Below are 27,732 nucleotides of genomic sequence, written 5' to 3' on the forward strand. Positions count from 1 at the left end.
CTGGTTTCACGTTGCAGGTTGAGCGTAAATATATTTTTACATTGAGAAAATAGCCATTAAATAGGTATGGGAACATGCTCTGATGTTAGGTTGTAATAACATTCCTCATTCCACTCCAAGCATGTGGCAATGCCACTTCCCATCTCTAGTTAGCCCCAACTAAATGAAGAGCAAGTGGGGCAGTCAGAATTGACAGAGTTTAGCATTGTCTGGACAAGCTCAAATCACTGCAAAGCAAGGTACAGGCAGATTTAGAGAAAAATCAAAACTGGAAAAAAAACACAATGAACAGGAGTCATCACCAAGAAAAAAATAAAGTTTAATCCCTACCAGAGTACAATGTTTCAAATTAGTGTTCAAAAATGATCATCAAACACTATTCAAATAACGCACATTATTGCCAAGGCAACAGTTCCATTTATACCAAAAACGTAATGCTAATAAACTTTAGAATATTTTGGGTATAAAACCAGAGTAGAACTGTGACTGTTTAAAATGTCTTGCAACATAGACTGCATTTGAACCCAATAGCAATATGAACATTAAGGATGGGCACGGTGGCTGCAATCTGATTGTGTTCTTGACCTATAGAAATCACATTTCCTCTGAATGCCTTAATTTCAAATTTAACTGTAGTAGAATCATTTTAATGTGTAGTGCGTGGGTATTTATTATGGTGGTGGAGCCCTTCATATTTCTCTTTTCAATGCTGTGAATAAAGTTTGTTTGAGGAATCTAAACCAATGGACCCAAGAGAAAGGTTGGCAGTGAAAAAATCTATTTATTTCTCTGAACAAATTTTATTCACTGTATAGAAAGAAGGCAAGACAATTTTATTGAACTTTCCTTTTCATTGATCTTCTAGGGAAAACCTTTTTTTGTTGTATAGCTTGTCCGAAATAATTCAGTGCTGTGTGGGGTTTTCCCTTTTGTGTTTTTTCAAGATGTGCCGATTGCATCAAGTAGAAGTGACCTGTTCTGTGTAACAAACCTGTATCTGAAAGGAAGTGCATATAGAACAGGGTCCGACATAGTTGTAGGCTTGTTTGTGTAACATCACCAGTAATATGCCAACTTGCCCACCCCAGGTAGGAATATATTGGTATACTTTTACAAGACTGACAATTGTGTCACAGTGAGGTAATCACAAATTTGAGCGGAATTTACACATACAGTCGGCGCCATCTAATCAGGATTTCTGCTTAAACGCGATACAACTCTGGGTGACGGTTCTTCCCAGTGCTATTTATGTCGTCACTTTGTTTAACTGGGATACAGTATTTTCAAATGATGAAATGACAGCCGTTTATTCAGGATATTTTTCCTTCTCTTAGTAAAGCAGCGCTGACTGTACTACGACATCACCTGTACACACCTGGGTTCTAATTCAAGTAAACATCAAAACAATTTTCGATCACCAGGTTAATCTTAGTATTTATAAAAAGAACCAATATTACGTATTCTTACAACAGCTAAAAAAAAAAGTTGGTTATTCTAACATACAATTAAGTTTAATGTGGTGGTTTTTTGATAAATCGAATGACTGAATTTGAGTTAAATTTAAATGTTATACAATATAAATGTATTTACTGAACTGCTGCCTTTTCTCTGGCATTTTAGATTTGTGTTTTGGGTAGACCTTAAATACAATTCCATATTCGATACAAATTCTATGATATATGACTAATCAATCATTCAGATCCTAATGGGTCAATTCAAAGAAAATGTTCAGATGAAAACCCCTCATTTAAATGGATACAATCAGACATGGATTTAAAACCTAAAAACACACAAGCGGCACAACAAGAATGTGTCAAAATGACCATGTCCTGACCAAGAACAGAACAGAACAGTGCTCTGCCTATTCAATTCTTCTAGGGTTTCTTATTTTGACACACACACACACACAAAAATAAACCACAGTATACATAAAGAATTTGTGCAGTTGGACAACAGTACATACTGATATGCTAATGCTTTTCATGTATTCATGAAGGTTGGTCATGACGAATGGGAAAAGGCAAGCAACGCTAGGTAAAAATATTGACGTAGTATTCAGTTCCAGTCTTAATCAAAATAAAGCCTTGCTGCTGATTTTGATTTCCTCATTTCTACTCCCACAAACCGGACACTGCCCAGTGCTAGACTTATCCCCAGCTGTATCTTCACCAGCACAGCACAAGCCCACCCATTATGGAATGCCCCTGCCTATGGGTGAACACACATTGCAGCTGTGGGGGTGTTAGAACAGATAGCTCTTTGCACCCTGATTAGAAACTCACTGTACCGTGTACAAGATGGTAAACAAGACAGCATGTATCCTGCTTGCCAGAAATAACACATTTCTTACATTGTTAGTTGCCTTTTATGAACACCTAAGAACAATGAATCCATATAAAATGAATCCAACGTCACAAGACCATTCGAGATTCGTCCATTCTTTGAGCTTTTTATACACTAACGAGTCTGACATATTCATAGTTCTTACCCTCAGAATATTATTAAAAGCTGAGAAATCCCAAACCAAATGGTTCTACCAAAAGAAGAACCATTACATGGCTGACATTTCTTAAAACAACTTTCCCTTGCTAAACAAACTACAGCAAAATCAATGCCTACCCTTAAACAATGTCAAATAAAAAATGCATTACGAATGTCTTCTCAACTAACAAGACAATATTGGTCACGCATGGAAGAACGACAAGGCTAGTGAAGCGGACAGTTTTTGTGCTTTGACAATAAATACCAAATGAATACGGAAGTCTAAACTGAACAAACAAAGTCTAAACTAACCAAACAAAGGATGTATACCTACTTATACTCTGGATGAAGACAACAACCAATTCTAGCATTCAAATAGACTAATTTTTACGAATTACAATGCTGCACTTAAGTGAATATAAAATTCCTTGGTTACATTTGGGAAAGGGATTTTTTTTTTTTTTACTTAAAAAAATCAAAGTGTTTAAAAAAGTGTTCAGTTTTGCAGTGTTATATAAATGAAAAAAAAAATCCAGTAAAATCCTGTACCCAATGCCAATTACACCTCATTTGAAAATATCATTCGCTGATTTGCTGATGCTCCGTCAATGTGTTTTATTTTTTTAAGTGGAAGTCTTGCTGCGTTTCTTAGTTGGGCCCCTGCTCGCTTTAGCCTTCCTCCTCAGAACTCTCCTGTCCACAACGGGAGGCTCGCTCTCTGCCTCGTCCGAGTTGCTCTCGACAGCCTTTTCCTTGGCAGCCGGTGTCGAATCCTGCTCTGGTTGTTCCTCCGGCTCCTCGTCTGGCTCTTTCACTTGGTCCTTCTGTTCCTCCATCTGTGGCTGGAAAGACACGTCTTTGAGTTCCACCAGCAGCAGCGTATCCTGACTCAGGTCCATTGGGGTCTGAAGTTCCTGTTCGGCTTCGTTGTCATTGTAACTTTCCTCTGGTTTCTCCTCAGCCACCTCAGTTTCAACTATTCCGGCAGTTTCAGTAGCTTCCTCAGTTGTCTCTTCTGGTTGCTCTGAGTTCACAGCTCTGTCATGCACAGTTTCCTCGCAGGGCTCTGCTGTGGTGTCGTCAGGAGATTCCGGGGCAGCCTCTTTGTCCCCCACAGGCCCCCCGTTCTCTGTGTCTCCCTCTGGGGAGGCAGCTTCCTGCTCGTGTGTCTCCTCAGGAGATTCTACATCCACTTCATCCACTTCCCCCTGCAGAATGGAGATGGAAACCCATAATTAGTGTCCTAAAAAAAGGGTCACCATTTTGATGGCCTTGACTTGTTTGGTATCTTACGTCTGCAATTGGAACCTGTTTCAAAGATAAAAGCTGGTTGGCTACCAAATCTCACAGGATTATAACTTCCTAACAAATTGCTGTAACAATTTTTACCTCTCATCAAAGGCACTAAAAAAGGTTTAAAAAATGTATACATATAAAAAAAAGACTGTCGTCTGTGGCCTTATATTTTTTAATTTATATTTTTTTAAATTAATCTTGTTACTGCTTATTTAAAGACTAGCCAGTAAGAAACCTGTTAATGTATATTCCAAAGCCTAGTGATTCTGGAACGTTGTCACACTGGCTTACACATCAGGTATCTCATTTCTGAGAGGAAACAGAAGAAAGCTATATTCAGAGCTCTTGTTAAGGATTCTCCACCTCGTCTCGTGTGTCGTCCTGCGCTGGCTCATCTGCAGCCTCTGTGACGCCTGCCTCCTGCTCCACGCTGTCAGACTGGACGATCAACGCCGTGTCCGAATGCTCTTTGTCCACCGCCTCCTCAGCCCCTGAAGATATCTGGGTCAGCTCATCAGTCACTTCCCCGTTGACGGGCTCCACGTCAGGCTTTTTTAACAGCTCGGCTTCCTAGAAAAACACAAGTGTTAGACAGAAATACTGGTAAATTATGAATTACTCCTAGAACTAAACTGTTACTGAAGAACAAAGATTTTCAACATCAGAAATCAAATCTTTTGTTTTTGTACCTCCCTTCATCCCTCCTTTTATGAATTTACTTGGGGCTTATGGATTTAGTGATCATGAAAAGTAATGGACACAGTTACTGGCTACAGTCAGCACACACTGTGAGAGCTTCCCCTATATCCTCAAGCTTGACCTAAACTTACTCCGTTACTGCCCGCTGTGCGATGGTTTTGTAGTGTGCAATAATGTCCACTAGGGGCAATGCTGAGACAATCAAACTACCGGTAATTGAACTTGAACCTCATTCTACTTCAAGATGATCTGGATTCAAATGCACCCTGACAGCTGGAAAGGAAAGGTGCTCTCCCAACACAGTCATGTATTAAAGTGCTCTTGTTTTACACACTCCTTTATTATTCCTATTTAACAATATATACAGTATAGTAAAGGGCACTCTTAAATAGTTGTTGCTTTTCGCCAACTCAAGTTCAGAGTAGCCCGTAAGCCATTGGGTCAAAAGCCATGCTCTGACCTCTCGTGGAATGGATATCAGCTTTTACTATAGATTTACAGATCACACAATTTAGTACAATCAAGTCCGCTTGATATCACACTCTGCTTATTATCATCACATTGAAACATCCTGGCCAAACTATAATGGGATTCAATGTAAACAAGCTCCTGATAATTTCACATTGGTTAATGTCACACTCTGCTTAATATCACTGAAATGTAACATTCATGCATTTGATTTCCACCACACTTAATATCCCTTCAAAATGCCTGCATCTACTGTCCTGTATTTTGACACATTCAGTGTACAACGTCCTCGACAGTCTTGTGGTCACAGGATCACCCAGCTTGACTCATGGAGATCACAAGTGTGTGTTCAGTGTTATTTTGACCATTGTATATTAAAATTAAAAAGTCGCTGAAATAATTGCTCTATCCAAGAAAGGAGAGAGAAAAAAACAAATAAACTCTCACTTTCACATTTTCTTTGCACCCGTCAATGACCTCAACGATTCTTAAAATCAGGAATGCAATTCTGGACAGCTCTCAAGTGGCTTCTACCACTGAAAGAAAGCATACAGGACAGTATGAGGAGCTAGAAGAGAACTTCAATTGGTTTCAATGTGTGCGTGGTGGTTTGGTTTGCTAGACTGTTGAACTCCTGATCATGTCACTCCGCTTATTGTCACAATGCATGCTGAGTCCCTTTGCAGGGATATAAAGCGGGTTATCAGAAGGTGTGTCTGAGTCTCAGCCCCTCACCAGCTCCTCCTGCTCCTCCTCCTCTCCCTTTGCTTCCTCCAGTGTCTCCTCAGGTTCTGCCTCAGGTTGGTGTGTTTGTGGTTCCTCAGCTTCCTCGTCTGGTTCCTCCTCCACGGGGGTTTCTGCTGCAGCTTCCACGGGTTCAGGACTTGAAGTAGTAAAAAAACAAGACAGAAACCCTCTATGAGCAAGTCCTCCACTGCAGTATACAGCTTCTTAACCATAACTTGAACCAAGAGATGTGTACAGCTGTGGGACATCCAACCTTCTGGACTGTCTGTGCTGTCAGCCGTCCTGTACAATAAAAAAACATTGCACACCTGTGTATGGGTCTTGTTCTAACTTTTGATAACACCATATTAAAATATGCAAGTATCTTTCAGCACTTAAAAAAATCCTTAACTGACGTTCTATCCACCTCCAGGCCATTTCAAATGCATTATATTTGTTAAAAATGTTATCTGCAAGGGCTCCCGAGTGGCGCATCCAGTAAAGGCACTCCGCGTGGAGTGCAGGATGCGCCCTACAGCCTGGAGATCGCAGGTTCGAATCCAGGCAATGTCATTGCCGACCGTGACCGGGGGATCTCAGGGGGCGGCGCACAATTGGCCGAGCGCCACCCGGGTAGGGAGGGCTTAGGTCTGCAGTTTAATCCACGGTTCACCGCGCACCAGCGACCCCTGTGGCTGATAGGGCGCCTGCGGGTCTGCAGTGGAGCCATTCAGATCTGTGTTATCCTATAGGTCTGATGGCTTCGCTGTGGATCCGCAGTGCGAAAAATGACAGATTGGCAGGAACACCTTTTGGAGGACGCGTGTTTCAGCCTACTTTTCCCGCGTCGCCGGGGGGTTGCAGCGGTGAACCGGAATTAATAACAACACAACTGGCGATTCTAAATTGGGGAGAAAACTGGGTAAAAATCATTGGCAATGACTAAAAAAAAAAAAACACGATTACCAAGAAACTCAAAAGTAGAAGCTGTACAATTTGAATTGATTGAGGACACACAGTACACATGTTTGTATAACAGAATATCAGCATGATGTCCTCTAACTCTATTATATACTGATTTATTATTAATACACAAGTTAAAAATCCAGCCTAATCATATCCACTAATGCCACACAGATCTTAAACTTGGAAATGACTGTCTTAATCAAAATACCTCAGCTAGTCCTAAACAAACGCTTGCTACCTGATAGTCCTGTCTGGAGGTGTTGGCTGTGGAGCGCTTATTTTAGCCTCCTCCTCCTCCTCCTCCTCCTCCTCCTCCTCCTCCTCTTCTTCTCTTAATCTCTTCCTCCTGGAGTGACTGCTCCTGGTGCGCGTTGACACAGGCGTGTTTGCAGAATCTGCAAACAAGGATGCAGCCGTTTAGAATCCAATCACTCAAACTCATGAGGCTGTAACGCAAGACAGAACTTTTAAGAAACATTAGGTTGCCTCCCCATTGGAACCTTTTAGCAGCAACTACACTTCCAATTTCATTAAGAGTGTGCCGTAGATCTCACACTCAGAATGTCAATGACAAAGAATTCTATGTGTTTAAACCACAACAGAATCTACATACACAGCTTATGTTCGTATCAGCCTTTCGTCTGTTTTTATATTTAGATTTAATGGCTTATAATATGTTTCTAAGACAAGTGTTCGGTGGCTGCCTGTAATAAAGTTCACAGTGAACTTTCTCTTGCACTCTTTGTGTGTCAGAGCCTGACAAAGCAAAGAGTGTGCTTGAGAAATGCACTCTCAACTAGACTGGAGGTAGCCACCAAACACCTAGAAACACTCAGAGTAGGCTTTGACCCATTCATTTATCTGTAATGAAGGCATTCACTGAAATGTTGTTCTACCAGAGTTTGCTTCTTATAGGTTTTCCTCAAAATCTATAAGTATTTGAAGTTACAGACGAGTTAAATAACTGAGCATAATTGTTTTCAAAACTGTAGGGCACTTTGTAAAAAGAGCTTTTAAGAAATGAAACAGTAATTTGAGCTGACTAGTGTTATTTTCTGTGTTACAGGTTGGTTTATGCCTGGTGAACATTTTTGGAATATTTAAAAAATTGTTTTGCAGGTTCAACAAGAACTTTTACATGACTCCTGCCTGGTTCTGTACAAAAAACGTGTCGAACCGATTGGGAGTCTCAAATGTATACAAGCTTTTGGGCCAACAAAAAAAAAATACTTGCGTTCTAAAACAATCTCTGTATTGTTCATCTGTTCTTCATCCTTTGCTGGTTCTACCTGAAAGTTAAAGTTACAGCAAATTAATTTAGGACTCTAAAAATGGTTTACTGATAAGCTGTATTACTAAGCTAAGGGAACACCAGGGAAGACTTGGGGATTTGATACTGCAAAGTCGCCTGGATCACATTAAGTGTCGAATGCATTTGACATAAGATTAATTGTGAATGTACAACATTTGATTTGTAATCGAAAATAAATAACAAAGTGCTTGCCTTTACTTGTTATAGATATCCGCATGTCCCTGACACGTTGTGCTAATGAGTGCTCATGTTTTACACAAAGAAAAGTTGTAGTGTTATAGGAAACTGTAAGGCTTGCAGTTTCATGAATATCAAACCTTTATTTAATTATTTAAATAACTCATGAGCAAATTACATTTTAGATAATCTAAAGTTGCAATGAGAGCTGCATTTAAGCACAAAAACCAACCTCTGCCTCGTCAGAGTTCTGCTGTGCTTCTGTTTCCATGAGCTCTTCAGATTCGACGGGTTCACTCTCAGATACAGCCTGAGGCAAAGACTCTTCTCTCACAGCTTGGTGTGTTTCTTAAAAGATATCAGAGGCAATCACACGTTTAGAAAGCAGCAATAAACATAAAATAGTAAAAATACCCTACAATAGAACCAGTTTCAGTCATTAATGGTCACTTTTCTGGGTTGATCGGTTCCATACCGGTTTGAAACTCCCAAACAAATCAAATCGCACACCTCTTAACCCTACACACGTTATAAAGTGAGATGCAATCTTGCCTTTCAGAGCAAGGGCTTGGATTCTGCTGGATAAGCGGACTCTCTGGAACAAGACTCCGATTCCTTCAACTTCCCAGAGCAGGTCCTGGTCTCCTGGGTACTTGTCCAGGTACTGCGCACACACTGAGGAGACAAGGACACAGAGGATGAACCTCCATCCAGTTCTTAAATATCAGGATGATCTGCCAGTCTTCAGACACAGTAGCACAGCTCCTCTCAATAACTTGCGCTGAAGAATGCCCTGACCATTTGGATTTATTGGGCAGGCCATACACAATTGAGGGGCGTTACAAAAGTACCATTCATTGACACAGCAGAGCTCCCGGTCCCTGTTAACCCAGGCCAGCTTTACCTTTGTACATGGCAGGCGAGAGTGGGTATCTCAAGCCCAGAGTGTCCTCTGTAAAGCAGTTGACGAAATCTTCCAGAATCTGTACGCCATGTCCCTTGCCACGGTGCTGCTTCCTCAGGAATATGGAGTCCAGGACTGGGAGCTGGTAGCACAGGGTGAGGAAGCTGCTGCACAGGCTTCCTGCATTACACAAAACATGGGCAGACAGACAGATAGAGTAGAGAGGACCTGTGATGCACTGGAACCCCGTTTCCCATTCCCTCTGGGTATGTGTCAAGAGAAGCATTGTAAAGAGAAGGCCCTTTGGCTGACCTAGCCTTCATTGAATGCACCATAGAAAGGTAAAGAGGCAGCAGAAAAATGTAATTGGAAGCTGCATTCTCTTTGAGAGTGTGTTTTGGTTTTTTTTCTAGGAATGCACAAAATACAGGAAAAAATATCCTCTGTCAGGAAGCACAGTTCAATGTGTTTCTCGTAAAAAGAAATTTTTTCTTAAGCTGAATACCAGCACATTTCTAAAATACCAAGGTTTATTACATTGTGGGCTTTGTAATCTGTAACATCCTTTACTCTGCCAATATTTTTTTTTGGCTTCAAAACTGAAACTTTGTTGCTCCAGACCGCTTAATAATATCTTTCATTCAAGTGTGTGCACAGGACAATGCTGCCAATTTCAACCTAATTAAACACATGGTCATTTCCACTCCTCCACTAGTTCCTGCAATCACATGCGTTACCTTCAGGTTTGACCGAATAAAATCCAACAGCCTCTCCGTCTTTCCAGAGAATTTTAGCAAAATCGGTTTGACTGTGACAAAGAAACGGAACCTGGCTGGTGGTCATTTCCCGGGCTCTGTAAACAATGCGATTGAGGACATACAGAACTATCCTCTCCCCCAGTGATCTCACCTACAAACACACAAAACAGTACAGAGCTGTGTTAGCACCAGGGACCTACAGAGAAGCCTGCCTTCATTGAAAACGAACACAATATTTACAGGACATGAAAGGGATTGATATTTGTTCTTGTACATCTGGTCCTTTCTCTATTTCATGTTCTGTTTAAGATGCAGGAGTTGCAGCTAGACTAGTTCATGCTGGGAGAAACGTTGGAACAATACAGTGTGAAAGAACACCTAAATATGAACCAAAGAACACCAGCAACTTAGGACTGCTGTTGACCCATAAACCATGGGTTTCCATTACCAATGAAAATGGCATACATTCTACTGTACATATAAATACCCCCTACAAAGCAGTTATTTTGCGAGATTGAAACATTTTCAACACAACTGAATAAGGAAAAGTGGAGAATCCTGGCCTCTGTGGACCAGCTGAGATTCCCATATTTACCTTCACCAGTCCCTTTCGAGAGGGGACTGAGGTTTTTAGGATATCTTCTACAGCCCACCACTGCTCAGCCAAATACAGGGCAGCAGCTGGGAATATAAAAACAGGGAACCCGGCAGTGCGTTCAGACAAACTAAAACAAATCGATCATATTTAATTATCACAGATTTAATCAGCATGGAATAGACAAATTTGAGACAAAACATCGTAATAATGAGTTGGGCCGCTAAGGCCAGCAAGGAAGGCACTGATTGGACCTAACGAGACTGCAAGGTCTTTAAAATGCTTCCCTCTAATTCACTAACTTAGGGGTTGAAACCTGCTCCTACTGTACTATCAGCCCTCTATCGGAGATGCGCATTTGATATATTACAGAATACATGCCAGGGATGCCATCTACACTGCAAAATCTGTCATATGAGGGACATACTATTTACTGAAATGTGCACGTTCTATGCGTTAGGAGTTTCTAGCGTGTTGTTCAATCCCTGAACACGCTGCTGGAGATACAAAGGGAAAGATATTAACCAAACAGTTTACCTGTGAATTGGTCCTCTGGTGCAAAGAGAGCCAAGACTTTGTGCTTCAGATCGGCTCCGTACAGAGGCACATAGCCAACAGAGGAAAGACTCAGGGGAATCTGTGAATTACAATAAGGGTATTGTCAGCCTAGGCAGCACAATAAACCACACAGGAATACAAATCAACAGTTAAGTGTTTACAGTTCAGTCTTGTAATTAGATTGTAATTACAGTAGTGAGCACAACTGAATCAGCTGCACTTCATTAGTCCTGCCACCAGGTAGCAAAAGAGAGCAAAAATGTATTAAACAAAACAGCAGGGAGTGCTGTGGACTTAAAGACTAAGCTGTATGTCAGGGCTTCCCAACCCTGTGTCTTCTGGTTTTCATTCCAACTGAGCTCTCAATTACTTCACTAAACCTTTAATTGAACAAATAATTTGGGAACTACTGCTCTATGCTGTAGCTTCCTAAACAAACGTGAACCATGAGATGCACAGCATCCATTTCAGCTTACAAACAGAGGTGGGGTTCAACAGACAGTCTTCTTGTAAAAATGAAAAGCATTTTACACAATCTCTCCTGCTTGTGTGTGTCTTTATTCTTACAATATGTAATTCGCTTTTACCTGTGAAAAAATTCGCCTTTACCTGGTTTGAGCTTGCATGGGGAATCCTAAGTGCTGGGACTGAACACCCTTGCTCAGAATCAGATAGAGAGAAACAATGATAATAACTCTATTGTAAATCTGTGGTGCAGAAATAACAGCTAAATATGATGGCATCTGCTTTCTACTGAGACCCGTACAAAAGCAGACAATGCTTTGTCTAATTCATTAAAGCACCTTTCCACTGAAGCGCCTTTTCAATGGCCTGAGCATTACTTACAAGCAGGCAAACTGTGCACCAGCGTGTGCAAACATTTTCATTACTGCAATTCATGAGGCAGCAATAAACCGAAGGGGAGAGGACCTCAGCTCCTGGCTGAGACACATTGATGATGCTGGAATGTGGTAAGAATGACGAGAGGAATTACAGAATTTCACCCAAAAATGTAACATAATTCATAAAAACCTCTCCTTCGAATGTGTACCATGTTAGCACGGACTCTCTGAAAGACATTGGAAAGGGCAGTTATGAACATGTGTTTAGGTTATGAGATGAAAGGGCACCGTTATGAACATGTGTTTAGGTAATGAGATGAAAGGGCAGTTATGAACGTGTGTTTAGGTTATTAGATGAAAGGGCACCGTTATGAACGTGTGTTTAGGTTGTTACATGAAAGGGCACCGTTATGAACGTGTGTTTAGGTTATGAGATGAAAGGGCACCGTTATGAACCTGTGTTTAGGTTATTAGATGAAAGGGCACCGTTATGAACATGTGTTTAGGTTATTAGATGAAAGGGCACCGTTATGAACGTGTGTTTAGGTTATTAGATGAAAGGGCACCGTTATGAACATGTGTTTAGGTTATGAGATGAAAGATTTTAAACACATTGCTTACTCTAATTTTGTTAAATACAGCTTTTTCAAAGAAAGTGTAATGGATTAATGCTCGCTTCTATTAAGTTAACAGAAGTACTACAAATAAAACTGTTGTAAAGCCTTTTTCATGGAGTAAAGAAAACGATAATGCCTCCTCTCATTAAGAACACATTAACTGGATTCACAATCCTCCCTTGAAAGTGCTCTCCATTCCAACGGCTCTGCTTCCAGCTGAGCAGTCAATTCCTGCATTGCTCAGATTGTACCTTCATGTGGTGAAGAGACCCGCAGCTTGTGTCTCTGTGTCTCTGTCCTGCAATGACAGAGTCGCGGCGGCCTGTGCCACACAATCACAGAGCTATCGCACGCACAGCTGCTTTGAGAATTGAGAGTCCCTTCACTTTTCCAGCAAGCATGTAAAGCTTTCTTGAAAAGGCTTGCAGGAGTTCCCTAAGCTAACAGCTTGGAACCGCTTACACATAAGTTTGTGTTTGACATTGTAGAAAAATAAACTTGGGCGAAGGATAGACGTGTCGGTTGGTACTTCAGTTCAACACAGACACACAATATGGTTACAGCAGTGCTCCTTGATTTTCTTGGCCACAGGCTTATTTGTGTACTGGTCATAAGGTACTATTTATTCCAAAATGTGACATGAAAGTCAATGAAGATACAGATGCATCCAGTGGTTGAGCGCACAGAGCAGTAGATAACAAGGACTCCAGGTGCCCTAACAATGCATATTTCAGATGACATCAGCTTCTGTTGCGGGACAACATTCTGATCTCACAGGAACAGCTATGAGGACCACTGGCTTAGAGAGTATTCTGTCATCTGTGTCAATAAATGTCTTTACAGTATACAGTGGTATTAAAAGAATGTTGTATATATTTTGGACATTGTATCAAACTGTGAGCATTTTTGTGAGCATCAAAAGAACAGGTTGTTTGTATCTGAATACAGTGAAGCGCCCTACTACACCAAACCAGAACAGGTCCTGGGAACAGTATTGGTGTTGTTACTTGAACATAAACTGCAATGTTCAGCAAAACTCTCTGTTACAATCTGTTCAGCTTTATTTCCAAGGACACATGAGCACAAATATGAAACAATGATGCTAAAAAAGACATTGTAGGAATATGCACTGCACATAGGGCAGCAACTGGAAGTTTTGTTTTAAAACCTACAACCAGTTGTTCTCTTTAACCAGGTTACAAAACTCAAACCAACGAATGCGGTAATATTATTCAAGATCTCTTTGGTACGGTCACGTTATTTGTTTCTCATTCTGTAACATTAAGAGCTTTGTCCCAATGTTTTATATCCTTCTTTTTCAAGTGCTGTATGCCTCATAATATAATATATAGTAGACCCTGATATCGGTGTGACACAGACATCTGAAATGGATTTGTATCAGATTTGTATCAGATGGAAATGACATCACAATCCACTTTCCTGTTTAATTAACCTTATTTAACTTGTAGCGTGCTGGGTAAGAGCCAAGCTGATTTTCACCCACTCAAGGTCAGAGCAGCCAATACAATCTGGTCTCTTGTGGCTGGATGTCAGCTTGCATTGTACACCACCATATGATATTCTATATGTATTTCTATTCCTGTCTCAGCTGACATGAATAGCAATAGTAAAAGTGCACAGTTAGGGCAGGACACAGCCCTGGGAAGCCTCTTACCTTTCTTCGGCTGGGCAGAGTGAAGTACTGTGGGTCGTTGGGGTTGCTGTACAGCAGGTCAGACATGTAGTCCTCAGCTGAGTGCTCCAGGTCTTCATGACTCAAGGTTGTCAGTAAATCCACAGGGAATTCCATTCCTGTTCGACACAAAGCATTTGGGTTATAGTCCCTGCCGTGGCGTTCTCACGAATATTATAAAACATTGACACTGTGTGATTTCAACCAACCAATCAAACAGTAACTCAGTCAATCAACCAACCATCCAACCAACCAATCAATCAATCAATCACAACCAACTAACCCCCCACCCACCCATCCAATCAATCAATCAATCAATCAAAACACTGCCTATTACATGAGTGTGGACATCTTATGAATGATCAAGTTTGTCAGTGAAATACATCCAAAGAGAAGGCTATTATAAATTCCTCTAAACTTTGAAAAAGGCCCAGAGTGATTACATTAACTATTAGTGTGAATCGTGCTCATCCCTTATATTCAGTAATTGTTCCAGATACTTGTTCTCAAAATGAGAGAATTTAAACACGTCTCCCGTTTAACTACAAGCCTCCCTTGGTAATACAGGTCCAGAGGCTTTTAAAGACAACATCCTTCTCGCACATGTGCTGTCTAATGAATGTAAAGCTGCACATTTGTGTGCAGTAAATGACTTTCATTCATTGTTTTATATCTTCTGGACTTGTCTCTTCTATGGTTCTGTGTCTCAGGGCTTATCTGTTCTTCTGAATAAATGCGGCGTGTAAATGCTCCACATTGGCGTAGTGCTCCATATTACCAGTGCTCTCAATGGGGGTTCTTTGGACGTTTTATTTTTATCTACAAAAGTTTAAAGTTAGATCTTTGGATGAAAAATGTGAAATGTCTAATTTTTCCAGTATGATCCCAAGGTCATGCGGTCAAACAGGTGCAAATATTTCAACTCTTTCTCCAATTACAGGAGCGCTAAGAGACACATGTTCTGTACCAGGCTTCTGCAGTGCTGTCTCATTTTTTCCCCTGACCTTCGTGGCTTTAAATGTTTTGTAAAGATATCAAGTTGCCCAGGTCTGGTAAATAGTGTAAATGGTACACATAGAACTGAAGTTAAAGAGAAAATAAAAAGGAAGAAGCTGGATTTCTTAGATTTATAACAGCAGTGGCGGCTGGTGAGGTCTGTGGCAGGGGAGGCGGGAGCGCGAGTGGAGAATTAGTGAGTTTGAGTTGTGGCTGAACCCAACTGTACGGCACTCTTATGTGTGTTGGTGTATGTCAGAAGAGCCTACCTGTGTATATAAGGGTGTCACAGAGCAGCTCACAGGTTGATGGTGTTAGTGTGGAAAAGGCTCCCTAGGTGGGTGGTTAGCTGAAGACGTATTATTCTCCCTCCCTTTCTCTGATCACAGGGCGTCACACAGCAGGGCAGGCTGGGTGGATGGCTGTTTGAGGTCTACTCTGTCTTTTTCAATCCTTCCTTTTCTCTCTCTCTCTCTATGTCTCTCTGGTCTCCCTGTCTTTACTGTTTCACTGCTGGTAATCTACTGTAATAAACAAAATAATAATGCAATATAATCTACTGTAGTAATAAAAAATGCATGTTTGCTTGTTTGTTTTAAATAGTTTTTTTGAGAATTATAGTTAATTAAATATAATTAAATATATTATCACATGAGCTACACTATAGCTAGTGCTTCCTTGTTCTGCATTTATAACCATCAATGTAATTAGAAGGAAAAAAAGAGAATCCCCCCAGCCATAAATGTATTTTAACTATAATGTAGATCACATGCAAATGTCCAGAAATAAGCATACGACTGTATCATTTATCATCTCAGTAGAATTGTAATAATTTCATAATAAATAATAACAATAATAAACATAACAATTAAGCACAAATGTTACGACAACATTGAAAACTAACTGACTGACTTACACAAACAAAAGTTGGCTTTATTAAGAATTTAATAGAAAAAATGACAATTTTAAATTTCTAATAGTTAAGATTAATAAATGTTGATTAAAAAAAATAATAATAAGGAGCGCCTCTCCTACCTCCCTAATTACTAAGGCTTCCTCTAAATATATTAATATTTCCTAATTGGTGTAACTGCAAGAATTAAAATTGTCAAGTTCAAAATTCCAATTGCATCTAGCTCACTCTGTCTGTATCTCTCGCACTCTCTCTCACTCTCTCACTGTTCCGCGCTCTCACACTCTGTCACACTCTCTCACTGTTCTGTGCTCTCTCACTCTCTCTCACTGTTCTCAATCCTCGCTCTCTCTCACTGTTCCACGCTCTCTCGCTCTCTCATGCTCTCTCACACTCTCTCACTGTTCTGTGCTCTCTCACTCTCTCTCACTGTTCTCAATCCTCGCTCTCTCTCACTGTTCCGCGCTCTCTCGCTCTCTCATGCTCTCTCACGCTCTCTCACTCTCTCTCACTGTTCTGTGCTCTCTCACTCTCTCTCACTGTTCTCAATCCTCTCTCTCTCACTGTTCCGCGCTCTCTCGCTCTCTCACACTCTCTCACTGTTCCGCGCTCTCTCACTCTCTCACGCTCTCACTGTTCTGTGCTCTCTCACTCTCTCTCACTGTTCTCAATCCTCTCTCTCTCTCACTCTCTCACGCTCTCTCACTGTTCTGTGCTCTCTCACTCTCTCTCACTGTTCTCAATCCTCGCTCTCTCTCACTGTTCCGCGCTCTCTCGCTCTCTCTCACGCTCTCTCACTGTTCCGCACTCTCTCGCTCTCTCTCGCACTCTCTCACTGTTCTCAATCCTCGCTCTCTCGCACATGTGCAATACAGGGTCGGTGGCGCTGTCTCCCTGTACTAAAAAAATTACTGCGCTTAATCCAATAAGAGAACACTTTCAAGCACCACTTGTCTTATGAAATTTCAATGGGAAGAAACCGAGATAGGCAAAGCCCATGGATGAAGCGCCACCATTAGAATTGCAACTGCAGAGGGCGATATATTGCAATCTCTAATTTTGTGCTGTTAACACACACATACACACTGAGACTTATACTTGTATTATTAATTGTACTATACATTTTGTGGTCAATTATATATATATATATATATATATATATATATATATATATATATATATATATATATATATATATAATATTTAAAAATGGGGAGGCACTGCCTCCCTAGCCTCCCCTGACAAACCTCCTCTGTATAACACACACTGAGACTCCAAGAAAAGTATTAGCGAATCATGAACCAGATTGGTTCTGCCAGTGGATCATGACATATCCAAACAGCACAGGGGGATTCAGTCTGACACACCTGAAGCATTACTGAAAGTATCCCCTATACATCTCCCCCTGGCAACACATGCTATTCAAATGACCTTACGTGAACCCTTGCTTTCTCCAACAAACGTACACACATAAAAATGCCTCCCCCCCCCCATGAAATATTCAGCCTGATTCCGTGCAAGTTACGCTGTGTGTGAATGAATCTAATGAAGTGCGTGCATGAAATGGCGTGAGTCCTAATGAGCAGACTTGCAGGCGTTATCCTACGGTCTCGTGGACAGAAGACACTGCAGACATTGTTCTGTCAGAATAACATCAGCAGCGAGAGATTTAGAATGGTAACAGAAGTAATAATGATACATCTGCAATGCTTTCTTGTTGTAATAGGAACCCTGGACAGGTTTGTCAAAAAAGTTTTTTTCATTGTAGTTTAGTCAAGTTAGCAGCAATTTTGTGGCAATAGTTAGAGCTAATTAGACTGGATAAATGTAAGCACTGCAACTAGAGTCCTGTGAAGCCCACCCTGTAATGCAAGTCTATCACTTTCATTGTCACAGTTTTCTTGCTCTAGACGTGGTGCAAATCAACTAGAAAAAAGTACTTAGTAAAATCTTCCAGAGCTTGACACAAGCCTTGTTTCTTATGGAGTTGTCCTCTTGATCAACATCAAAGAGTACAGAGAATGGTCTGCAATGGATTTTAAGCAGTGATGCACACTTGCATGCAGTGTGTTCTCCAGTTTAATATCTCATTGACTGACGCTTTGGTTTCTTATACAATCTGCCAGTGTTAGGCAACACTTTCTGTTCCCCAAATGTGAAAACACATCTTGGACAGCTTTCAGCTGCTTATACGTAATTTCTGAACAACTGGTTGTCTTGCTCAGAAGATGCTAGAGTGTTTTTCTGTCTGTCAAAAGAATGCAAAACTCAAATCAATTAGTTAGTTAATTTTTTTTTTAAGTCAATTAGTCAATTAGCCTTTCTCTTCAGAAGCTAATGTTTGAATTGCTTGTTCAATCAATGAGGCTTTCAAAACTTTTGAAATGATCTTGTAATGATACACGGGTTTATATGAGAACTACTCCCTAGCAGTAGTTAGCGCTCACCGAGCAATTCCTCTGGATAAACAGACTGGCCTGGAGCGTCTCACCCCCGGCACCGAGCAGTTCCTCTGGATAAACAGACTGGCCTGGAGCATCTCACCCTCGGCACCGAGCAATTCCTCTGGATAAACAGACTGGCCTGGAGCATCTCACCCTCGGCACCGAGCAGTTCCTCTGGATAAACAGACTGGCCTGGAGCATCTCACCCTCGGCGCCGAGCAATTCCTCTGGATAAACAGACTGGCATGGAGCGTCTCACCCTCGGCACCGAGCAATTCCTCTGGATAAACAGACTGGCCTGGAGCATCTCACCCTCGGCACCGAGCAGTTCCTCTGGATAAACAGACTGGCCTGGAGCATCTCACCCCCGGCACCGAGCGATTCCTCTGGATAAACAGACTGGCCAGGAGCGTCTCACCCTCGGCTCACACCCACCTCCCTCCAGAACTACTGTCCTGTCTCCCTCTTACCCTTCCTCTCTAAAACCCTTGAGCGGGCAGTACACGGGCTTCATTGTACTGTAGAGTTATAAAACAATCTTGAAAAGAAATTCAAAGCCAACCGATTGAGAGAAGGGAGGAAATGAGTCACACAATAGTACTGTAGCCTCTTTACAATTGGTATGCCTTTTGTTTTAAAACATGCAAACTTAGTGAACTTCTTGAACTAATATAATCAAGTATAACAGTGCTGTGCTTCAAACTCTATACAGTACGTCTGGTTAAAATCATTCCTGTATAATGAGTGCCTTTAGGGTAGGGAAGGACTCCACCTTATTAAACCAATCAGACCTTTCTGTTAAATAAATCACACCACAGTGGTCTTGCATTTCTCTCAAGCACCTCCCCCTTCCACCCCAGCTCTCTTGACATTACAGTTTCAGTGGGGAGCTGTTTCTGCTAAGCCAGAACAGTATATGCAGTATAGGTTGTTTCTGTGGGAATGCAATTCCATATGAATTAATTATTAGCATTTTTTTTCAGATGGTAATAACGCAACCAATAAGGTTATCAAACCCTAAATAAACAACTCATTTAACTTCGTAGTAGTCTGAAGTTGTTTTCTAGTCATTTCAGACACACTAATGACGATTTATAGTAAATAGGGTTAAGAATCTAGTTTTTTTTTTTTAAATAATGTGCCCAGGGTTACTCTTGACCACCAAAATAAAACTGCTGTATTTAAGATATTCTCTCTGGCTGAGTGCAGTCTTAGTTAAGAAATGCTGACCGGTCACTCAGCTCCCTGCTGTTCTTCCAGCAGTAATCCGAGAGCCAGCACTGGGGAGGAGGCCAGGGAAGGGCATGCCAATGTTTTCATTTGGATCAAAATAACATTTCATTTTTCTTTTTTATGTGAAATTCTTAATCAGAACTAACGCACTCTTAGAACCAGATTGCATTGTAGTGTCTATAACCATAATGCACTCTTAGAACCAGGATTGCATTGTAGTGTCTATAACTATAATGCACTCTTAGAACCAGGCTTGCATTGCAGTGTCTATAACTATAATGCACTCTTAGAACCAGGATTGCATTGTAGTGTCTATAACTATAATGCAATCCTGCCCTGCCCTGTTATCCTCACATATTCAGTAACTCTGTGACTCCACTAGTGTTGGAACTACAATCAATAATCAATAAGCCATTCTCATATACTCAGTAATTCCGTGACTCTACTAGTGTTGGAAATACAGGCATTGCTGAATCCAGGCGATGACGAGTCCAGACGGTGACGACTCCAGGCCGAGTCCAGACAGTGACGACTCCAGGCCGAGTCCAGACGGTGACGAGTCCAGACAGTGACGACTCCAGGCCGAGTCCAGACGGTGACGAGTCCAGACAGTGACGAGTCCAGGCCGAGTCCAGACAGTGACGACTCCAGGCCGACTCCAGGCCGAGTCCAGACGGTGACGAGTCAGGACAGTGACGAGTCCAGGCCGAGTCCAGACAGTGACGACTCCAGGCCGACTCCAGGCCGAGTCCAGACGGTGACGAGTCAGGACAGTGACGAGTCCAGGCCGAGTCCAGACAGTGACGACTCGAGGCCGAGTCCAGGCCGAGTCCAGACGGTGACGAGTCCAGACAGTGACGAGTCCAGACGGTGACGAGTCCAGACAGTGACGAGTCCAGACGGTGACGAGTCCAGGCAGTGACGACTCCAAGCAGTGACGACTCCAGGCCGAGTCCAGACAGTGACGACTACAGGCCGAGTCCAGGCCGAGTCCAGACGGTGAAGAGTCGAGGCAGTGACGAGTCCAGGCTTATGTTCGGCAGGTGAAAAGGAAGAATGGAGGTTCCCTATTGATCTTCAGTAAGAGGCGACAGTAAAATTGGGCATTTCAAAAAGTATGACATTGATAAAAAAAAAAAAAGAATTATAGGGATAAAACTGAAACAAAAATAAAATAAATTGTACACCTTGAAATACATGTACACAGGGAGGTGTGTGAATTCAAAGGAGATGTATTTCCCACAATGCTGTTGTTCGTGCTGATACTGAGCAGCTTAGCTGGTCATTCAGCTGTTTGCTCAAAGCCCTATGTCTCCTGTGACTGTACAACAACCGTCACACTGAATCTGTCAGCCAGTCCATTACTGTGCAGCAAGGCGGAAGCAGCAGGTTCTGGTTGGTCAGGGCATGCTGGGTAGAACCAGCCTGGAGCAAAACAGAACAGAAACAGACAGCTGTGTGGAGAGAGTACTGAAATGCAGAGATGGAGAGAGATAAGACTGAATGCTGTATCTGCAGTATATATTCCGGCCTAGTACTCTTAAGTCTTTCCTACTCTGCAGTCAGGAATGCAACATAAAACACTGGACTGGCTGCAAAGCCCTGGTCTCGTGTGTATTCTGGGTCCCTCTGTCTCTCCAAAACTGAAAAATAGCATTACAGCAGATCCCTCTTACTCTACATATATTATATATTATATTCATTGCATTTATATAGCGCTTTTTATACAAAAGTATCGCAAAGCACTGTACAGTACATAGCAGAAAAAAACAACACATTTGTATAGCATGTTACACATACAACTGCCACAGTCAGAGCATTTAAATAACAGTACAGACATAATAATACAAAAGCAGCAATTTTAAAGTAACATTAAAATCCACTAAGATAAGAAAGCCATTTTATAAAAGTGCGTTTTTAGTCTTGACTTGAAAACTGTAATGGTCCCAGCTTCCCTGACAAACGAAGACAGAGCATTCCACAATTTAAGAGCTCTACAAGAAAAAGCCCTACCTCCCGTGTTGCTTTTGTTGACCCTAGGAATAACCAGCAGCCCCGCATCCTGTGATCTCAGAGTGTGGTTTGGAAGATACGGGGTCAGTAACTCCTGCAAATAACTAGGTGCTAATCCATTCAGGGCCTTGTAAGTTAACAGCAAAATCTTAAAATCAATTCTATACTGCACAGGGAGCCAGTGTAAAGAGGCCAAAACAGGGGTAATATGTTCACTTTTCTTGGTTCTGGCACCGGTATTCTGAACAAGCTGCAAGTGGGATACCACACGTTTTGGGACACCAGAAAAAAAGTGCATTAAAATAATGAATTCTAGATGAAACAAAGGCATGCATTAGTCATTGTCCACCTCAGCGTTTTCACTATCCCTGGAGCAGCAAGCCAAACAAGCACTCCACAGTTAGTGTACAAACGAATACTGTATGGCACACCAAATGGAACCAAGGTTAGTACTGGGGTTGTTCAATCTTCTTAAATGGCCACAGTGGCTTTTAATTGGATTCTATGATTTTTAGGCAGTTATGATGCATAGTTTGCACTGCAGTTTTGCAGCTGCCTGACTTTAAATTAGAAAGTCTATCCCTCACTCAGGCTGATTGTAAGTACTGTAATACTCAAAGCAAGGGACACTGTTAAAGATGTCATTGGAATGTTCCTTGCTGATTTGCCATGGTGGTGTTGACTGCCAGAGCTCTGTCCAGAGTTAGTATTAATGGAGAAGCACACCATGCTTTAATAATAAACACAGCATTCAAAACCATTACCTCTTTGTAAATTCAACTGGTCAAAAATCAAATGATGTTTTTGCTGTTATTTTCTTTTTTAAACTCCATATGTCGCTCTTTCATAGCGCTCACATTACAGTTGATGGAAACAATGGAAATCTCCTTTAAGATTTGCCTGTGAAAATTGCTTCAGCTTTTTTTTTTTAAAGCCACACCAAGAAATGTATAGGCATTTTCTATTTAAGCAGGCCACCGCACATCAATGCATGCATTATTCAAGAATAATTAGAAAAGTTAAATTCTGATTCCTGTATCATCCAAATTTATTGATTAAAATACTCCCCTCTGGCAGTATTTTACATCTTATTTTATAACGACAAAACAGGTCGAACCAGATTTTGCACTATTCCTTTGGTAACTGCCTCAGGTCCATACATTAAGAATTTGTATTTGCCACTACAAAGTTTAAGACATGATGAACAAATATATTCATTGCTGCTTTAGTATTTGCAGGTGAGACAATAACAGCGAGACAATACAGCAAACATTCAGTATAGTAAAATCTGTCCAAAGAACCAAAACAGCATTACACAAAGTACCTCTTACAAACACAGCTGATTTCAACAAACTCAATTAACACTGAACTCAGATCGGAACTAGTGCAAAGCGTTCTCCGTGAAGCCTGTCAATAACCTGTAGTGTACCAGTACAGAAATATCCATTTCGTAGTATGTATTTCTCTGCGCTGCATTGAAACCATCTGCTTACGGTATGTCTGCTCTCCACAGGAATGGCAGTCCGAATGCATGCTGCTAAAGGGGGCGCATGTGCTCACAAGGGAAGGGTTACACTTACTCCAGCTCTTCTTGCATGAGGTTAAGCTGTGGTACTGGACACCTCTTAAAACAAGAGAACGCTTCACGCTGTCTAGAGCAGAAGAAATCCCATCCGGGAGGCCTCCCACCCCCACCCCCGTTTCTATATACTACACAGTGAGGGCCATTCTCCACTCATAGGGCAGGCCCGCCAGGTATCCCACTAGCTTCCTCCTAGTTGTGTGCTGCTACCATTCAAAGGGTTTTGTTCCTTTCTTAATATTTGCCCTTGCACTTGTTGCTCAAGGCTCTTCATGTTGGGCATTTTACACTTCATATTTTCAGTGTAATCTCTTATAAAAGTTTACCATAGGAAAAGCATAGCAAAGTGTAATGAAGCACAGTTCATGGTAAAGCATAGGCAAGCACTGTAAAGAATAGGGAGGGATGGTAAAACGTATTAATAAAAACAGCAAACCAGGGTAAACTACGGTAAATGCATAGGACTGTATCACCATAGTAAAAGTATGGTAAAACTATAAAAGTGCAGTGCAAAAATACTGCGGTAAACTTTTCTAAGGGATACCACTGAACGATGATGTGATGTCTTCAATTGTATTTCACTCTACAGCATATTATGATATATTTTTTGTTAGTGATTTCAAATTATTCTACATTTCGTATTATACATTTTAAATATCAAGTACATTACTATTTGTTTTTCCAACAGTTTTCTTAAGGCTCTAAAGATTTCAACGTTTAAACGGTGAACACAAATACAAATCATTTCACCAGTATAGTATTTTACTGAACTTCATAGATACTGCTTTATGGGAATCTTGTTTTGATTTTCACATTTTGCATTATAAACCACTGTATCTGAAGCTGTGTTTTTTTAAGCTATGTAGTTTTCACATCAGTTTCCACACTACCCTGCCCTGTTCTCCTCTCGACCTTCCCCCGCCCAGTCTTCACTTGTTTTGACACCAGTGTACAAGAATGCCAAGATGAGGCCACTGATAATGTGACTACTAGCTCCTCTCTGAAAGCACAGTGGAGGCAGAGACATAACACTGTGCTTCCCTTCTTCTGATTGATAAAGTATTACTGTACATATTTTCAAAGTCATTCTCCAGCCTCCTGTTTGTTACCCTTCCTCACCATGTTTACTCCTGTAAATGACTCTGAATACTATGGAGCTTTGGGTGTACTTGGCGCAAGGTCTTGTTTTTATGGGCATGGCAGTTTTAAATGCTGCTGCTGCAGCAATAGCACAAGCACTTCCTGTAGTGCAGGATTCACTGAGTGACAAGCTGTTTTTATTTGTTTCAATTTGTGTGGCTTTGCTGCTGATGGAGTTGAAGGACAATGGTACAGTCCATATAGTAGTTTGGCACGTTGCCATTAGGCTCCATGTAGGATGGTTTTGGACTGATGATGACTGGGGACTGTGCTGAGACCCCCAAACTCCTTTCACTTGTGACCTGAACCAAACTGAAACCAAGATCCTCAGAAGTGAACAACATAAAAGGCAAGTACGTTAGCCCACTGTGCCTACAGCCCCCGTACTTATATATTTCAGTATTCAAACTCTGTAAAGGACTCAGAGGTGTCAAAATTACCGCCCTCCCAAACTGCCGCTTTAAGAGGACATGTTTTTTCATGTGCATTTAGTAAGCATCACGCCAAGCTGCATTAAACTAGCCACCTTTGTGCTGTCAAACATGGCTGCAAGCGCAGGCACACCCCCGTCAATATGGATTACTACTGAGGAGGAAATGGCTACTGGAACCATCTGAACATCTGTCTCTCTCATCTGCTTCGGAGCAATCAACTAATTAGGAAGCAATTTTGCAGGAATTATTACTTTCAAGATTTTAGTCAAACTATATTTCCTTATCTGATTTGTACAACTGAAGTGCCAGAATGCGGAAAGTAAATGCAATCCATGCATGTAGTCATGTGATCCACCAGATCAAATGCCCACATATTTGTGTGCAACTATTCAGCAACAATTATGGGAGAGCAAAAGTATCTCAGTGACTTCACAGCTGTTTCCACTCAAACAACGTGCCATGGGCTAAGGCTGTAATATCCGTTCACTATATTTTTGGTATTTCCGTGTAAAATATAATAGAAAAACTATGCAATAAGATTAGAAATGTGCACATGTGTAAACAATAAGAGATACAGAAATAGAAACAGATGCACACTTTCAGCTGGGATATCAGTTCAACAGCTACTTTTTCAGTTTATAAGCTTCCATTAGTTTAAAAATAGCCTGCAATACATTCAAATACATTCCGAAATATGAAGATTTTAATGATCAAGCCATCCCACATGCAGTGGAGAATGGTGTGTGTTTACTACAAATGCAGAACTTGTCAAATATTTTGAAAGCTGCGATGACATTCAATGTGGCACCAATTTAAAAAACAGTTATTGGGTTAAGATAACGTACCAATGTCTCATCTAGGCAAGCTGCTTGTTTGGGGTACCACTGATTCTCCAGCCCTAGTCCTTTTGCATTGCTAGAAAATGGTTACATCTGCAGTCCCGCTCTATCAGTTAAATTATTGTATTAAAATTTCTTATGATAGCAAGATATAGTATGAAGATATGTGGGGCCGACTGCACCAGCGTGGATTAACCTCAAACCCAGATTAAATTTCAAACAAACTTTAAACCAGGTTTTCAATTTAATTCTGTTTAAAATCAACACAAGGTTAAACATTGTTTAATCCAAGACTAAAACATATTCCCAGATTCAAGTTTTTGTTTAATTCGGGTTGGTGCAACCAACCCTGAGTGGTTTAACTGCTGTGTGCATACAGCTGTAAAAACAAGAGAAGCTTGACATGTACACAGACTGATTCATTTTCATAGTACTGAATGTATGATCATTATGATAATGAGTTCACTGAGTTCCGCAACCCAAAACTGGACATGTACTTTCAAGACTCTGCAGCACCAATAGCTTCAAATCACTTACAGTTACTGAGCATCTTTAAATAACAACCCTCGATGTATTAAAACCTGATGAAGCAGTAAAATACATTATTCCTCTCAACTGCATTGCTTTATGTACACAGGAATAGGAAGGCTGTAGCCATACATAGTTTCTGTGACAGTGTATGCACTAACGGGTCTCTCGGGGAAAGTACGGTAGCACATTCTCTCTCTGTAGGTCTAATACTTTATAAATGAGTTTTAACATTACGTAGGCCTAGTTAAAACTTATTAACATACAGTAAACGTATATCTAGGTGTAGTTTTCTATTCAAATTATTTCTGAATACTTTTCCAAACACGCAGTAACATTTTACAAATCACCATGAAAGCACTAAAGTTTAAAGAGTTTGTGTATTACTAAACTTCTAAAATAATATATGTCGATTATATGAGCAAACAAAAGAAATACTGTACATCGATGTTCAATGTTTTCATATATGGTATACATTTGAAAGTACAGTATACTATATTGCTCTCCAGCCACACACAGTTACTGTAACAAATACTAGAAAGACAGATAGTTTTTACTATTAATAATTTACTTGCAATAAGAATGTCACGTACTAATAAACAATAACGCCATTCATCTAATGGAAGCTTATTTGGCATAGCAGATTCACAGCATTTCCATAGCCTGCCTCTATTTAAATTCGTTCTTATTTTCAGATGCACGTGCTAGTAAAAGTCATCAAAACGCTGCCACCTGGATTCAGTTCACATTTAAATGACTACACATTCACGTGACCAATAAAATAGACACCTTTTTTCGAAACTGTAAATCGTCGCAAATTCCATATACTAATTGTTACAATTTAATGTACATTATTGCACCTAGAAAAGAACCTTGCATTTCACATGATGTTAACTGTATCATCAGTAAACCCAAATATGCTCAAAATGAGCGCGTGTAATCAAAACCAGCGGCTGTTTGTATCTCGTTGTATCCTCATTAACTAACAGTCCCTCTCACGTGCGTTCTCTTGATACCCCTTGCACGCCTGGTACCCACCAATCCCCTACTAATCCCATATTATCATGGTGTTCACGCTTTCTCTATACTCACTGGGCCGTGCTACCAGTACTATGTTCACAATCGTTTGCTGATAAGAAAGAACACTGGGATTTCCCAATCCTTCTGCAATCTTGAAAAAATCAAACCTCGTTCTGCGGCAGCAAATACTCAATTATACGCACCCTTGGCGTGTCCTGTTCCTCTTCTCGTTTAGTTTCTTCCTGGTGATTTTAATATTTATTTCGGACTCCGTGCACCACTACCTTGCTGTACTCCGCTGTTAATAATATCCAGTTGTGACGCATACGCACTGTGCATCGCTCCGTGTTTAAGCAGCACTGCTGTCTCGGAATATGCACAATCATGTTATACAATAGCGTTCCACTCAGGCAGCATGCTACAACAGCACGTAATATATATATATATAGGCAGTATAGGCAAATGCATCGCGAGGGTTTATCTCCTGTTTTTAAACGG

At 40.9% G+C, this 27,732-nt stretch overlaps 1 protein-coding gene across 1 annotated transcript; it reads right to left on the minus strand.

Moving 5' to 3' along the window:
- Positions 1–295: 295 nt before the first annotated feature.
- LOC131740197 (soluble lamin-associated protein of 75 kDa-like) lies at positions 296–27,653 on the minus strand. The gene is made up of 13 exons (XM_059035639.1): positions 27,438–27,653; positions 14,075–14,211; positions 10,920–11,019; positions 10,383–10,468; positions 9,767–9,938; positions 9,030–9,209; positions 8,678–8,800; positions 8,358–8,473; positions 7,871–7,925; positions 6,948–7,031; positions 5,680–5,891; positions 4,141–4,347; positions 296–3,689 (listed from the first exon to the last, which is right to left on the minus strand). The coding sequence occupies exons 2-13, from the start codon at positions 14,207–14,209 to the stop codon at positions 3,105–3,107; spliced, it is 2,055 nt and encodes a 684-aa protein (XP_058891622.1). The 5' UTR covers positions 14,210–14,211; positions 27,438–27,653; the 3' UTR covers positions 296–3,104.
- Between the last annotated feature and the right edge of the window lie 79 nt (positions 27,654–27,732).

Source organism: Acipenser ruthenus, chromosome 1 (genome assembly GCF_902713425.1).
Source record: "Acipenser ruthenus chromosome 1, fAciRut3.2 maternal haplotype, whole genome shotgun sequence".
In the NCBI taxonomy this organism is placed as follows: domain Eukaryota; kingdom Metazoa; phylum Chordata; class Actinopteri; order Acipenseriformes; family Acipenseridae; genus Acipenser; species Acipenser ruthenus.

Coding starts and splice junctions, on each gene's coding strand:
- LOC131740197 (XM_059035639.1), bottom strand. CDS start 14,209: ATGGAATTCCCTGTGGATTTACTGACAACCTTGAGTCATGAAGACCTG. Junction 10,469..10,919: donor ACCAGAGGACCAATTCACAG/GTAAACTGTTTG, acceptor TTATATTCCCAG/CTGCTGCCCTGTATTTGGCT. Junction 8,474..8,677: donor CCAAGCCCTTGCTCTGAAAG/GCAAGATTGCAT, acceptor ATATCTTTTAAG/AAACACACCAAGCTGTGAGA.